General features: G+C 42.5%; 1 protein-coding gene across 2 annotated transcripts in view; it reads left to right on the forward strand.

The window, feature by feature from the left end:
* BBS1 (Bardet-Biedl syndrome 1) overlaps positions 1-16,192 on the forward strand; it is a 373,242-nt gene that overhangs the window by 29,518 nt on the left and 327,532 nt on the right. For both annotated transcript variants that reach the window (XM_069207969.1, XM_069207970.1), the window contains exons 2-3: positions 4,276-4,352; positions 7,744-7,778. In XM_069207969.1, coding sequence (XP_069064070.1) covers positions 4,276-4,352; positions 7,744-7,778 — 112 coding nt within the window. The remainder of the gene's footprint in view (positions 1-4,275; positions 4,353-7,743; positions 7,779-16,192) is intronic.

Genomic DNA, 16,192 nt, shown 5'->3' on the forward strand with positions numbered 1-16,192 from the left:
CTTGTTCTCCAGGCACTATTGTTTCAGCAGCTGGAAGCAAAACTGTTAACATGTTCTGGTGTCCCATTGCAGAGTTGCAGAGCAAGACCCATATGCTCCTGTACCTCTTTCCTGAGAGAAGAAGGTTCTTCTTGCTGGACCTTAGGTTCTTGTGAGGAGATTTTGGGTGTATTTGTGCAGTTTGGCTCACTCGTATCCTCACATGGTCCAGAGATAAAGGGAGACAAACTGGCAGAGTGCCAGGAAGCCAAGTAGCCAGACCAGGCAAACAGGAGCTCTTGAAGGCCAACTTGTTTATGGAGCCCCTGTCTACTCTCTCGGTAGCCCAGTCAGATGAGGTGCTATCTCTTTTCATGTTCAACTTTCTCTTTACTGAGCTGACAAAGTAGTCCAAAGCCGGGTACACCACTGAAATCAAGTAAAAAAATGGTTTACTTGCAAATGGCTGAAATAAGAGGAAAAGATGTACCCTGTAAAATGCTGAGCTGGCAGGTCAGAAGATGTTTTTTTTTCTCTGACTGGATGTTGTTTGAATCAGCCAATTACTGTGAAGCTTTACACAATAAATTGGTTTAATGACTAAAGGGGGCTTAATGCAGCAGAGAGGCACCAAGTGTTTTTATAGATGTTTCTGTAGCTTTCTTTCGAAAAACAAACGATGCAGCGTATTTGATAGGACCGGGCGCAGGAGGGGTGTTCAGATGTCAAACCCCTTTAATGAACTGTTCCTCTCATGCAGAGTTTTTTCAAAGGTACACAGATTATACACATGGTATAATAGTAGATATCCATCCTTTTTCCCCAATATTCATAAATGTGTCAGGACTGAATTTCTGACTTTAAAATAAGTTCCAGTACGTGCCATACGTTTCAAATTATTCATCCCCAAGTCACTGTTTTTTGTAGGGTCCCTTCTTTGGTTGAGGATAAAACCTCATGATACCAACAAAGTCAAGGAACACCCTGTATTACCTTACTGTTCACACATTATGGATTACATGGATGCATAGTTTTTCCTATAACTACTACATCACATTTGCTGTGCCAGATGTTTGGGGTGAATGAGTTATCCATGTGAGTGAAGCTGGCCTGTTCTCACAGAGCCACAGTGGGTGTCCATGTAGTGATGTATCATTTTAACATATGTTCTAAAAATGTTGCCTGTAACTCTGTTTTTGTCTAAGTGCTACTTCCCATCAATGAAAACCATCCAGATCTACTAATAAATGTTATGTCCTGTGTAGTAGTGAAAAGATTACGATAGCAAACTCCCCATGTGAGATCCCTAATCTTGACAAGCCAAGAGTGTCAGGCAGAATTACCAATAATTATGTCATAGAAGGATTAGCAGCATGAAACGCCTTCTCAACAGTAATGAAAAACACCCATAGCAGCAAGTGCACTTGTTAGAAATGGGGTCTTCGGTTGGCAGTCAGGTTACCCCCTGTCCAAGCAAGGACCCTCACTCTAGTCAGGGTAAAGGAGAATCCCCCTCAGCTAACCCCCACTAACCCCCTTGGTAGCTTGGCACAAGCAGGCAGGCTTAACTTCAGAGTCTAGGTGTAAAGTATTTGTACCAACACACAGTAACTCAATGAAAACACTACAAAATGACACAACACAGGTTTAGAAAAATAGGTAATATTTATCTAAACACAACAAGACCAAAACAACAAAAATCCATCATACTCAAGTCAAGTTATAAATTAAAAAGCAAACAGGGTCTTAAATCCTTATAAACTGGTGCTAACACTGTTAGCGTAAAAAAGTAGCTGGGTTGCGTAAAAATAACACGCACGGGCAAGTGTGCGTCGGAAAAGGCCAGCGATGAGTCGAATTCTCACCCGCAAGCGAGAACGTGCATCATTCCTCCTCCGGTTGGGTCGGCGTGCGTCGTTTTTCCTCCCTGCAGGAGAGCGATGCATTGATCCGGACAGGCACCTTGGATCCGGGTAAGCTTTACATTGGTTCTCTGCGCCCAGCGAGGTTTGCGTAAAAAATCCGGTCACATGGTATCCAAAAACCACAATATGTGGGGTTGCGACGTTAACAGCCTCCGTCAGCGGGTGTTGCTTGTTGTTTCTCCAGCTGCATTGCATCTATCTTCCAGCCGTGATGCAGGTGGAGCATAGTTTTCAACCACGTAGCCGGCGGCGCGTCGTGTCTCAGCAGCGTCTGGGAAGGTACGCCAAAAAGTTCCCAGCACAGCGGTCTGTGCATGAACTTTCAGTCTTTGGCTGCCAGCTTCGCCTTTCAAAGACCCAGGAACTGGATAGGGCACCACTTGGCAGGGCAGGAGTCTCAGCAGAGAGTCCAGGTGCTGGCAGGGGAAGTCTTTGACGGCCCTGAGACTTCAACAACAGGAGGCAAGCCCAGGTCAAGCCCTTGGGGATTTCTTCACAAGCAGGAATGTACAATAAAGTCCAGTCTTTGTCCCTGTTCACAGGCAGAAGCAGCAGCTGCAGGATAGCTCCACAAAGCACAGTCAGAGGCAGGGCAGCACTTCTCCTAAGCTCTTCTCCTTGGCAAAGGTTCCTCATGATGTCCAGAAGTTATATAATTTTCAGGGGTTTGGGTGCCCTTCTTATGCCCAGTTCTGCCTTTGAAGTAGGCCTACTTCAAGGGAAAGTCTCTCTTGTTTGTGAGATCCTAGCTTGCCCAGGGCAGGCCCCAAACACACACCAGGGGGTTGGAGACTGCATTGTGTGAGGGCAGGCACAGACAGCCCTTTCAGGTGTAAGAGACCACTCCTCCCGCCCTCCTAGCACAGATGGCTCATCAGGATATGCAGGCTACACCCCAGCTACCTTTGTGTCACTGTCTAGAGAGAGGTGCAAAACAGCCCAACTGTTAAACTAACCCAGACAGGAAAATCCACAAACAGGCAGTCACAGGATGGTTTAAGCAAGAAAATGCCCACTTTCTAAAAATGGCATTTTCAAACACACAGTCTCAAAACCAACTTGGATAAAAGATGCATTTTCAGATTGTGAGTTCAGAGACCCCAAACTCCACATGGCTATCTTCTCCCAAAGGGAATCTACGCTTTAATCATATTTAAAGGTAGCCCCCATGTTAACCTATAAGAGAGATAGGCCTTGCAACAGTGAAAAATGAATTTGGCAGTATTTCACTGTCGGGATATATAAAACACATTAGTATATGTCCTACCTTAAACATACTCCGCACCCTGCCAATGGGGCTACCTAGGGCAGTGGCAGGTCTGAGCCGCGTTTACAGGGCTACTAATGTGGATGGCACATCCAGTGCTACAGGCCCACTAGTAACGTTTGATTTACAGGCCCTGGGCACCTCTAGTGCACTGTACTAGGGACTTACTAGTAAATCAGATATGCCAATCATGGAAAGCCAATCAACAATGCAATTTACACAGAGAGCATATGCACTTTAGCATGGTTAGAAGTGGTAAAGTGCTCAGAGCTCAAAAGCCAACAAAAACAGGTCAGAGAAAATAGGAAGCAGGAGGAAAAAAGATTGGAGATGACCCTGCAAAAGGAAAAAAGTCCAACAGCACTGCAGAACCAAGGAGATAAGATCACGAAATAAATCTCCTTAACTCAACAGAAATTATTATTCCAGTTTCAGAGCTGACAGTATTTTAAAAATGAGATAGTTTTGTTGCAAAACCTTTAGCTTGTTATCAATTGCAAAGTTTTCATTTGAGGTAAGCACATTTTATTCTCACAAAAGAAAGCCTGTTAATTATCTGACAGCACAATTTTCTTCTTTTTTTTTTTTTTTTATCTGAGTTGTACTACTTTATGCAATGTGCAGGACATTCCACTTCTCAGATCTAACCCTCTGAATGATGTACTGAGTTCGTATCCAGAAACTTGAGCTGTATTCTTGCAACTGGTGAGTTCTGTAGTAGGAGAGCCAAACTATGGACACCCCTGCAATATGCATCGTGCTATTCTTCTATTGCAGGAAGCGATCTTACATTTGTGTTTCTGCCTTTCCATTTGTGGCTATTGGGGAAAGTCAAGAAAGTTTAAGAAATCCATTGCATCCGCATTCTCTCTCTAGCGCTGTCTTGCAGCCTCGGTCACAAAGTCTGTATATAGTGTGCTTCTGTAATAGACTGGCAAATGTCTCATGTGGGTCTGACTTTACAGTAGACTTTTAATGGGAGCACTCCTTAACAACGGTGAACTGGCTTAATGCTTTCTGGTTGAATATTGTAGTTAATATATATTGGGGAATTGCACGGAATATTGTAATTTCACATTCTTTTTCATTTTGTTTGATCCTCAGTAATGAAGCAAACTCTAAGTGGCTGGACGCTCACTATGATCCAGTGGCAAATTTGTGCACATTCTCCTCTTGCACGGGTGAGTTATTTATTTATTTTTAAAATATTACTTCTGATGTCTAAGAGCGCCCTTTGAACTTTGCTTCTTTGTGCTAGTCTGACAACATTCCGTCCTATGCTCTAATCCTCTACCTGAACCTCATTCATATTAACCCAAGAGCAGTGGCTTTTGTTCATTACATATCTGTGCTTTACTGATGGTGTACTTGGGACAGGCATTCTACTATCTTCTCTACAGTTGTGCACTAAAGAACATAACTTGAGTGTTGTGTAAACTCAATGCCTTTCATTAAAGTGGGCATGTACTTAAACCACGAAAGAACTATGATATAGCAACCAACTGACTACTTTGTCTAAATCCACCATGTCCTGTGTTGATCATTAAGATTGTGTTATCACTTCAATTTACTCTAAACTATTAGGCCTTGGACTCTTGGACCCACCCGCTACCCTGTGCATTATGTACATCAATCCACGGGTCAGGGTCCTTGTCATTCTTACCTAGACTTAAACTATAATGACCCTTGAAGCCTAAAACCTTGTTCATCTGTAAGTTAAGAGGTAATTGCAGTTTTATGTGTATCATACAAGTTTTGCCAATATACTGATGACGTGCAAAAGCACAAGGGCACCTCGCATAACAAGAAAGAAGACTAGTCGAAACAGGTACGTTTTAAAACTTTTTAAAAGTATGTTGCCTATTGGGTACAATTGCAAACTGAATCTGAATCTGGATAATCTTTATTGCCTGGTTAATGAAAATCATTACAGTGTACATCAAGACAGTATTAAAACAAATCAATTAAATCTGTGTCGGATCATACAAAAAGCCACCCACTATGGTTGAGAATTCCCAAAGTTGTCCTTTGGCAGATAGATAGGATTGGACAGTCCAACCCGCAACATAAAATGCTAGTGCATGTAAAATAAACTGCATTTTAGGCCTGTAAATATCTCACCGTTTTACGTTTTCAGATCAAGTAAAGTGCATGTGTGTGAAGCAAATTGTTTTAGAATGCAAGTTCACGGTATTACAAGGAGGCAATTACAATCTCTCCAGCTGAATATACCTTAAGTATGGTTATTTATGAGGGGACTCCTGATTATCCTTTGAGTAGGGTTATTGGTGAGGGGCTCCAGATTACACTGAAACAAAATGCAGTTAAGTGCAAACACTATCAAGTGGTGAGAATGAACAGACCAACCTGGAGCCTAAAATGCTAATACATGTAGAATAAACTGCATTGAAGGTTTTAAACATCTGTCTCTCTTTTAAAGTGCTCGTCATGTACCCTCCTTTCAACAGAGTGCACCTTTTTCTTCTGCTCCCTGTGAAAACCATTCAATGCCATCGCCCTTGGTTTTTGATCCAAGAGTGCATGTGTGACTCTTGCTTTGTTCTAACTGCGAATATTAGGATCCCACTTACTGCTCATAGAACTTCTTCAAGCATAATTCTCCCTGCCTTTTCGTCTTGCCAAGGAGTTACAGTGGGCTTGAATGCTGATATAATGTGGTCCTTTCCACTTTCTAGAGGCAGAATGTCATCAGTATTCTAGATTGAAAAAAACTAACAATCAACTTTCAGTCCGTTGCACTTTGTTGAATTTCTCTAGAGTCACAGATGAAGCCGTTTCTGGTTCTAATGGGTTTATAGGGTCCAGAACACTGAAACAGGAAATCTGTTGAAAACAATGATGATTTCATTTTTATTGATGATTATTAAATGTAGTAGTTCGGTTTATAAACTTTTCTCTGGAGTTATGCAGTCAATGTGGGAGACTCTCCTGTTTTTGTTCGTGATCTGGAAAAAGCTCATTTGATTAGCAGATATTGACAATTTGGAACAGCAGCGAACTGTGAAGCATAAACACTTGGTTTGAAGTCTGTGTATGAGGGTGAGAGGAAGCATCTAATCCTAAAAAGCAATGAAAGCTTACCTCACCTATGTCTGCATGGACTCTGTTAGCTTCATCGATTTCTCTGTGTAACGTGATGCCCATAACTATATATTAATTTCAGTGGTGCAGAACTGTAAGGGTCTGAAGACTGTATATACTTCTGTAATTACACATTTCAAAGTTTGCTAAATTGAATGACCCTTTGCAATGCATTATGGGCACATTCAGCATCTGAAATGTGCAACCATCACCTGTTGTTGTGTGAGCACGACTGTTCTACTTGAACCAAAAAAAGAAAATAGCTCCTAAACTTAAATGGACACATTTGAAATTTCTGCGCACCGTGAATGAATAGTTTGGGTTGGATTTCACCTCAGCTCACCTAATGATTCCATGGTTTTTGGACCTTTTGAAGCTGCAGCAGGTAGAGCACCACCTCCACTATTTTCCAAGGGCAAGAGAAGAAAATCTTCTGAAAACAGATTAGAAGGGATTACTAACGGATCACTACTAGCTCTGCTTCGTCGAGTGCACAGTGACTTTTCAGTATGTATTTGTGGATCTTGTGCTCCAGCAATTTATGATCTGTGTGCGATTGGGCATGTTCTTTAATTTTACTGTTCTTCCTATGGCCAGCTACAGAGCACTGAGTTTTTCAGTTGCTGGAATGTCAAAGTATCATTCAAATATAATTAAAGTGCAGGAATTAATAGAGCACTTCCAGCAGTAGTCACTCACCCTGTAAATATCCAGTCAATCAAAGACCTGAGTCAACAGATATGTTTTAAGAACTTTTTTGAAACATTGACTGCTCTTCAGTTATTCAAGTGAAAGGTTATTCTGGGGGAGTCTTAAGCATATGAGCTACGATTCACAAAATGCTTAGATGGATAATGTGTGTATTCCAAGTACCTGCTCTAAAAGGATAACCATGGGATTGACTTGATTCACTCTGTAGAACGGACCTATAGGCTGCTACTCCAATAGTCTAATGATAGTGAATTTTATGTACCGAAGAGAGTACATCTGTTTATTTTCTGTGTGTAGTATGTGTAAAAATAGCCTCAATTTCTTTGTTTGCTTCTCCCCCTCTTTCTCTTCTTTCCTCCATTTTCTCTTCTCTTTTCATGTTTGTCTCAACTCCTTTTCTTGCCCCTTCCCTTTGTTCTTTTCTGTGTTTATCCTCCAGGTGACATGACACAGTTACTATCAAGTTCCTGCATACATTGATGGAGGACTCCTCAGCACTCCTACCTGCATATGAAGCTTCTGCAGTGTTTCTCTGCATAATTTTTCAGCTATACCGATTGCCCAGTCACATAGGTGTAGGGGTTCTCCCTAGCACTTTTTACATTCATGAGCAGTCTCTGTATTGCTTTTCCTAATCACTGTTTTACATTCAGTGAGACGATTTTCCCAGTTTCGAGCAACTCACAATGGTAACAACTTAAACTTGTGTAAAATAATCCCTTCCTTTCTAATCTTGCTTCCTGTTTCCTTTTGTTTCAGCTCTGGCAGACTTGCATGGTGATGGGGAGTGCAAGGTAAGTCCCTATCTACACAAAGAGGAGACAGGATAGCTTAATTAATCTTTATATGTAACTGAGTGATTGTTATTTCTATGAAACCGGTGACGTGGTGTAACTCTTACTGGTTTACCTAGTGTCCGTTAACAATGATGAGATAATCTAGAACATAACCAGTAATACTGAGAGTACATTGAGGAGATCATAAAAGATCATGGTTCTTTCCATTCAAAACATTAAAGCCCCCACCTCTTTAACAAGTAGTCACACTCTGCAAAAGTATGAACTCTGCAGTGTAATGGCCAAGAAATAATAATCCAGCAGAGTCCAAGCCTTGTGCCATATTGCAGATATCTTCATTTCTAGATGGTAGGTGACCTTTTATGTGATACTGTAAAGGCTCTATAGCTTTTGAGTTATTATCTCTCACCACGTGATGATGCTGTAGAACACACAGAAAACCAATAGATTTCCTCGCATGTACATGAATAAAACAGCAGAATTATATTCGGGTAGAAATGCAGATTGCATAACAATAAGCAGTTTGAGTTCGTATTTCCAGCTCATGTGTGAAACTTGGATTTAAACCAGAGGACTTCACCGGTGCAATACATATTTGGGGGTCTGCGGACTGTGGCAGTTTTTCGCTCATACAACATGAGTCAGGAATCACTGGAGCATGTGTTGTGGTCTGTTATTTGCATTAATCTATAAGGTAACATTTGCAAAGACAATGCTCCCTGAATCTACACCTGCAAGAACAAAATCTTGTAATTCATATTGTGAATCAATGGTAGTTTAAGTGATAAACTAATGTTTTGGTAGATACTTTTATTGGTCTGTTGTAAAGACCAAAATGGTAAAAACAGAACTAAAAATGTCTGTAGGTGCTGTAGTTAGACCGATTTCTATGTTATCTAATGTCTGAATCTTTAGGATATGCTTTGCTTCATTCGCTCCTGGGAGGGCTACATATAGTACTCCGTGGTGGCTTAATAATGTCCCTGCGGGGTTGGTTCTTTGACACTCTTGGGTGAAATTCACATACAACTCCTCAGTTGCTCATCAGAGCAATCTATATAGTACCTTGTTATAACTTAACAATGCCCCAGTGGCGTCTGTCCTCTGCCGCTCCTAGATCTAATCAATATAATACTCCCTGGTCATTGGCCAGCACGTCCATCAGGGTTCATCCTCTGTCCATCCTGGGTGTACTGTCTATTGTACTCCTTTGCAGAGTAACCACACCTACAATACTTGCTTCACAGCCTTTTTAGGTGTGTGTAGCATTATATAAATGATGCAAAGAGAGTAGGTTTTGGAAGGTGTACAGAAACACTGTAGAACTACCAATATAATGAGCATGATAATCCAAGTGATAGCACTGCTTCCCAAGCTTAGTGTGTAAGATCTGTGAAAATCAGGGGGGTTGCTCCACTCTTATTTTAAGCTATGCTATTAGGATTTAATTAAGGGCTCTGTCCCTGAAGTATGTTTTCACTGTAATAATATATTATAAACACAGCACAGCATTCAAGCATTGAGCCAAAGTTAATTTAGGGCTTAAGGTAAAAGAAGCTGCCAGTTTTTAAGAGTTTCCAAACCCATGTAAATCCAACTCCTTGTGCAGAACTATGGTTCTAGTCCCTAATGGCAGCAACCAAGAACTCTTGGTCGTCTGCACCAACTAGATTGGACCTCGAACTTATTCTTGAACCAAGTTGCCAGATGACAGCGCGGGCATTGGCTGCCAAACACTCCGGGGATTTCTGGTACACTGCCCTCATCATCTTTGTCAATGAGTTAAATACAAATTGTTTACTCAAAGACAGGTAGTGAAGAGATGTCCGAGTGCTTGAAATGTGGTCCATTCTCCATCTAGCACTCAGTGGTAAATAACTGAGGGCCTGATTTAGATCTGGGCAGAGGAAATACTGCGTCACAAGAGTGACGGATATCCGTCCGCCATGATACGATTCTCATAGAATATAATGGGATCGTAATATGGCGGATGGGATATCCGTCACGTTTGTGACAAACTATTCCCCTCTGCCCAGATCTAAATCAGGCCCTGAGTTTCCTTTTGGTTTCATTCAATAAATGTACCTGTGGTTGCGACATAAAGGTGACTTTCAAAGGAAGTGACCCATTTCCGCTATGTGACTTCTGTCTTAAAAACATAGACATCACTTCTTAAAAATTGTGAGTCCGTCATTGATTGTCACATGTCCTAATAAACAGCTGCAGATACCTTGGACTGCTCACCATGAAGAGAGAGGGTGTCTTCGGAAATAGATGAACGTAGCACAGCACAAACCAGTATCATATGTTCGACAATACAGTGCTCCTGAGATACGTGATCGGCATTGGGATCCACATCATTAGAATGGTAAAGCTACACAGATTGTGCCTAGGCATTCACAAAGAGTTTCCATATTGTGATAAGGGCTAATGTTCTATAATTGCTAACTGACCTGAGTTGCAGCCACTAAATATTTTTGTAATTTCAAAGTTACAAGTGGCACAGGAGCTAAGGAGGGTAAAATGATATGAGCATATCCTCCTCCATAACAACTGTGTAGCTAAAACATTTCTTAGTGAGTTGTGCGCTGCCAGTCGCTGTGCATTTTGACTCAGTGTAATTCCTCAACCGAAGGTGCTGTTTCTCACGGAACATACGGTTACTGTAGTTTGAGTGTTACAGGGGCTTAGTTTTGGGTTTCTGCCTCTGTTTTAATAGGAGTTGTTTGTTTGACATGAGCCTTTGGTTTTTCTTCCACCACACATACAACCTTTGAAATATCGATTGTAATAATAAATCTCTGTAATGAAGGATAGTTAGCCTATAGATGATAGGAAATGTGAGGTCATAGAGGTTTTATCATAATAATTTTAGAGATTTGTGTTTGGTGTGTAATTATATGCTTTTGCACCTTAAGAAAGTACCTGCTTTAACACTGTGGTTTTGAATCTTTAAGAAGATTTGTCCTGATTACAGCTATATGGAATGAAGGCTGGTCAAAGCACTGCATTGAGCGATGTCTTTGCAACAGGACACTAATGATAATATCAGGTTGGAATAAAATTAATGAGAAGCATGTTACGCAACCTTGAATGTCATGTAATAAAGAAAGATAATATTTTAAATGAACAAAGTTTATTCGATTTTGCAAAGGGAAAGAGGATCCAGAAGAGAGAATAGACTTTTGCTATGAACATGCACTTTGCATAGATATTTTGATATCATATAATGACAATAAATTAACTGTGAAAATAATAAGATATATTTTTCAGATCATGAGGTCCAAGATCGTTTGAGTAAAAACTCAAGTTTGCTAAAGATGGAGTGTAAACTTTTAGCTAGGCGCCACACAAGTGACCAGTATTTTGACTGCTTTGAAATAGAATTTTTCCTCAGTGTGCAGCATTTAGGAGTACCTACCAGTATACATATAGAGGCCCAGCTTGTGTTTGCAATGCCTGTGCTCGTGCTTGCGATGCCTGTGCCCGTGCTTGCGATGCCTGTGCACATGCTTGTGCTAGCGGTGCCCCTGCTTGTGCTTGCGATGCCTGTGCTTGTATATACGATTCCATCAGTACACCTCGCTGAGAAGGCCTAACCAGGCTGAATATCAGACTGCAGGTGTTTCGTTTTGCTTTTCGTCGGAGATGTGGCCTGGATATTCAGGCTGGGCTGTTTCTAGTGGAACAGTTCCAAGACTGATTTCCACATAGTTACTCCCTGTGTGGAGTGGTACACATGGTACAAAAATAATGTACTTGAATGTGAATCACAAGATCTTTGCAAGCATTCCAGCCATTGTGATTTGTTATTTTGAGGTTTAATAAAATCAGGTCTTCCAAGGAAAAAATGACCACCGACTCTGTGCTGTGAGCTGGCCTAAAGCCATTGTGACCTGCAGGAGTCCTTTCTTCTCTACCAAGTCCTGCAGTTGAGCCATCACCGCCTTTCTATTTAATTTGGCAATGTACGTTAAAATAGATATTGAGAGGAAGGTGTTAAGATCATTGGGTGTCTTAGAAAGCATTCTTTAGAACAGTGCTTAATGCATCCATGTTCCACTCTGCCTTAAAGTTCCGACCTACTAGGAAACCATTAAGAACTTTCGTCAGGACTGTAGTGGTGGTGTTATTAAGGTTTGGATGGTTTATTGTGTATCTTTAAATGTATAGTTCTTACTTGGAATGTTGGGGTTTAGAATGAAAGGGGACAGTTGAATTTGAGAAAGACAGAGGGCGAAGGTTATACAGTATGCAGGGCTGTTTTATGAAAAGAAATAAAAAGCTTGAAGTTACCACAGGAATTTGGCGATGAGTGAAAACTTCAAGCCCCCACACCAAAGCTCACCATTCTTATCCTGCGCGCCTACAAAAAATAGAACTTAATATCCTCAAGCAGGAACGAGGATAATCTGCAGGAAAGTCGGCACAATTGTCATAAACTGCAGGCAAGGATAAGCTGCAGGCAAGTCAGCACAGGACATTTTGGAGGCCGATGAGACACTGGTAGGTGCAGCGCACGTGGGCATTGTCGCTCGAACATCTCAGTTTTTGCCTTTACCATCGCGCGGAGTGTCGAGTCCCAGCACTGACTCGAGATGGTGAACGTGCTGAATAGGTGACACGCAAGCGCGTAGAGGAGCGTCGCGTGCCAGCACCGTCTTGAATTGGAGAACGCGCTAGTTTGGTGGTGCGTCACTGCTTGTTCCTGGACATTGACGCGCTGATTACGTGCACATCATCTCGCCCTGCTGATTAGTGGAAAGGTCCTTGAACTGTTTTGACGAAAGGCCATTTAACCCCTTCGCTGCCAGGCCTTTTCCCCCTCCTGTGCCGGGCCTTTTTTTGCCTATTTGGGGCAGTTCGCGCTTAGGCCCTCATAACTTTTTGTCCACATAAGCTAACCAAGCCAAATTTGCGTCCTTTTTTTCCAACATCCTATGGATTCTAGAGGTACCCAGACTTTGTGGGTTCCCTTGAAGGAGGCCAAGAAATTGGCCAAAATACAGTGAAAATTTCGTTTTTTTCAAAAAAATTGGAAAAAGTGGCTGCAGAAGAAGGCTTGTGGTTTTTCCCCTGAAAATGGCATCAACAAAGGGTTTGCGGTGCTAAACTCAGCAGCTTCCCAGCTTTCAGGAACAGGCAGACTTGAATCAGAAAACCCAATTTTTCAACACAATTTTGGCATTTTACTGGGGCATACCCCATTTGTGCAATTTTTTGTGCTTTCAGCCTCCTTCCAGTCAGTGACAGGAATGGTCATGAAACCAATGCTGGATCCCAGAAACCTAAACATTTCTGAAAAGTAGACAAAATTCTGAATTCAGCAAGGGGTCATTTGTGTAGATCCTACAAGGGTTTCCTACAGAAAATAACAGCTGAAAAAGAAAAATATTGAAATTGAGGTGAAAAAACCATCAATTTTTCTCTACGTTTTACTCTGTAACTTTTCCCTGCAATGTCAGATTATCGAAAGCAATATACCGTTACGTCTGCTGGACTCCTCTGGTTGCGGGGATATATAGGGCTTGTAGGTTCATCAAGAACCCGAGGAACCCAGAGCCAATAAATGAGCTGCACCCTGCAGTGCGTTTTCATTCTATACCGGGTATACAGCAATTCATTTGCTGAAATATAAGGAGTAAAAAATTGCTATCAAGAAAACCTTTGCATTTCCAAAAAGGGCACAAGATAAGGTGTTGAGGAGCAGTGGTTATTTGCACATCTCTGAATTCCGGGGTGACCATAGTAGCACGTGAATTACAGGGAATTTCTCAAATAGATGTCTTTTTTACACACACTCCTATATTTGGAAGGAAAAAATGTAGAGAAAGACAAGGGGCAATAGTACTTGTTTTGCTAATCTATGTTCCCCCAAGTCTCCCGATAAAAATGGTACCTCACTTGTGTGGGTAGGCCTAGCACCCGCGACAGGATATGCCCCAAAACACAACATGGACACATCACAGAAAACAGAGCTGTTTTTAGCAAAGTGACTACCTGTAGATTTTGGCCTCTAGCTCAGCCGCCACCTAGGGAAACCTACCAAACCTGTGCATTTCTGAAAACTAGAGACCTAGCGGAATCCAAGGAGGGGTGACTTGTGTGGCTCGGACCAGGTTCTGTTACCCAGAATCCTTTGCAAACCTCAAAATTTGGCTAAAAAAACACATGTTCCTCACATTTCTGTGGCAGAAAGTTATGGAATCTGAGAGGAGCCACAAATTTCCTTCCACCCAGCGTTCCCCCACGTCTCCCGATAAAAATGATACCTCACTTGTGTGGGTAGGCCTAGCACCCGCGACAGGATATGCCCCAAAACACAACGTGGACACATCACAGAAAACAGAGCTGTTTTTAGCAAAGTGACTACCTGTAGATTTTGGCCTCTAGCTCAGCCGCCACCTAGGGAAACCTACCAAACCTGTGCATTTCTGAAAACTAGAGACCTAGGGGAATCCAAGGAGGGGTGACTTCTGTGGCTCGGACCAGGTTCTGTTACCCAGAATCCTTTGCAAACCTCAAAATTTGGCTAAAAAAACACATGTTCCTCACATTTCTGTGGCAGAAAGTTCTGGAATCTGAGAGGAGCCACAAATTTCCTTCCACCCAGCGTTCCCCCACGTCTCCCGATAAAAATGATACCTCACTTGTGTGGGTAGGCCTAGCGCCCGCGACAGGATATACCCCAAAACACAACGTGGACATATCACAGAAAACAGAGCTGTTTTTAGCAAAGTGACTACCTGTAGATTTTGGCCTCTAGCTCAGCCGCCACCTAGGGAAACGTACCAAACCTGTGCATTTCTGAAAACTAGAGACCTAGGGGAATCCAAGGAGGGGTGACTTGCGGGGCTCGGACCAGGTTCTGTTACCCAGAATCCTTTGCAAACCTCAAAATTTTGCTAAAAAAACACATGTTCCTCACATTTCTGTGGCAGAAAGTTCTGGAATCTGAGAGGAGCCACAAATTTCCTTCCACCCAGCGTTCCCCCACGTCTCCCGATAAAAATGATACCTCACTTGTGTGGGTAGGCCTAGCGCCCGCGACAGGATATGCCCCAAAACACAACGTGGACATATCACAGAAAACAGAGCTGTTTTTAGCAAAGTGACTACCTGTAGATTTTGGCCTCTAGCTCAGCCGCCACCTAGGGAAACCTACCAAACCTGTGCATTTCTGAAAACTAGAGACCTAGGGGAATCCAAGGAGGGGTGACTTGCGGGGCTCGGACCAGGTTCTGTTACCCAGAATCCTTTGCAAACCTCAAAATTTGGCTAAAAAAACACATGTTCCTCACATTTCTGTGGCAGAAAGTTCTGGAATCTGAGAGGAGCCACAAATTTCCTTCCACCCAGCGTTCCCCCATGTCTCCCGATAAAAATGATACCTCACTTGTGTGGGTAGGCCTAGCGCCCGCGACAGGATATGCCCCAAAACACAACGTGGACATATCACAGAAAACAGAGCTGTTTTTAGCAAAGTGACTACCTGTAGATTTTGGCCTCTAGCTCAGCCGCCACCTAGGGAAACCTACCAAACCTGTGCATTTCTGAAAACTAGAGACCTAGGGGAATCCAAGGAGGGGTGACTTGCGGGGCTCGGACCAGGTTCTGTTACCCAGAATTCTTTGCAAATCTCAAAATTTGGCTAAAAAAACACATGTTCCTCACATTTCTGTGGCAGAAAGTTCTGGAATCTGAGAGGAGCCACAAATTTCCTTCCACCCAGCGTTCCCCCACGTCTCCCGATAAAAATGATACCTCACTTGTGTGGGTAGGCCTAGCGCCCGCGACAGGATATGCCCCAAAACACAACGTGGACATATCACAGAAAACAGAGCTGTTTTTAGCAAAGTGACTACCTGTAGATTTTGGCCTCTAGCTCAGCCGCCACCTAGGGAAACCTACCAAACCTGTGCATTTCTGAAAACTAGAGACCTAGGGGAATCCAAGGAGGGGTGACTTGCGGAGCTCGGACCAGGTTCTGTTACCCAGAATCCTTTGCAAACCTCAAAATTTGGCTAAAAAAACACATGTTCCTCACATTTCTGTGGCAGAAAGTTCTGGAATCTGAGAGGAGCCACAAATTTCCTTCCACCCAGCGTTCCCCCACGTCTCCCGATAAAAATGATACCTCACTTGTGTGGGTAGGCCTAGCGCCCGCGACAGGATATGCCCCAAAACACAACGTGGACATATCACAGAAAACAGAGCTTTTTTTTGCAAAGTGACTACCTGTAGATTTTGGCCTCTAGCTCAGCCGCCACCTAGGGAAACCTACCAAACCTGTGCATTTCTGAAAACTAGAGACCTAGGGGAATCCAAGGAGGGGTGACTTGCGGGGCTCGGACCAGGTTCTGTTACCCAGAATCCTTTGCAAATCTCAAAATTTGGCTAAAAAAAACACA

This window comes from Pleurodeles waltl, chromosome 9 (genome assembly GCF_031143425.1).
Source record: "Pleurodeles waltl isolate 20211129_DDA chromosome 9, aPleWal1.hap1.20221129, whole genome shotgun sequence".
Classification (NCBI taxonomy): domain Eukaryota; kingdom Metazoa; phylum Chordata; class Amphibia; order Caudata; family Salamandridae; genus Pleurodeles; species Pleurodeles waltl.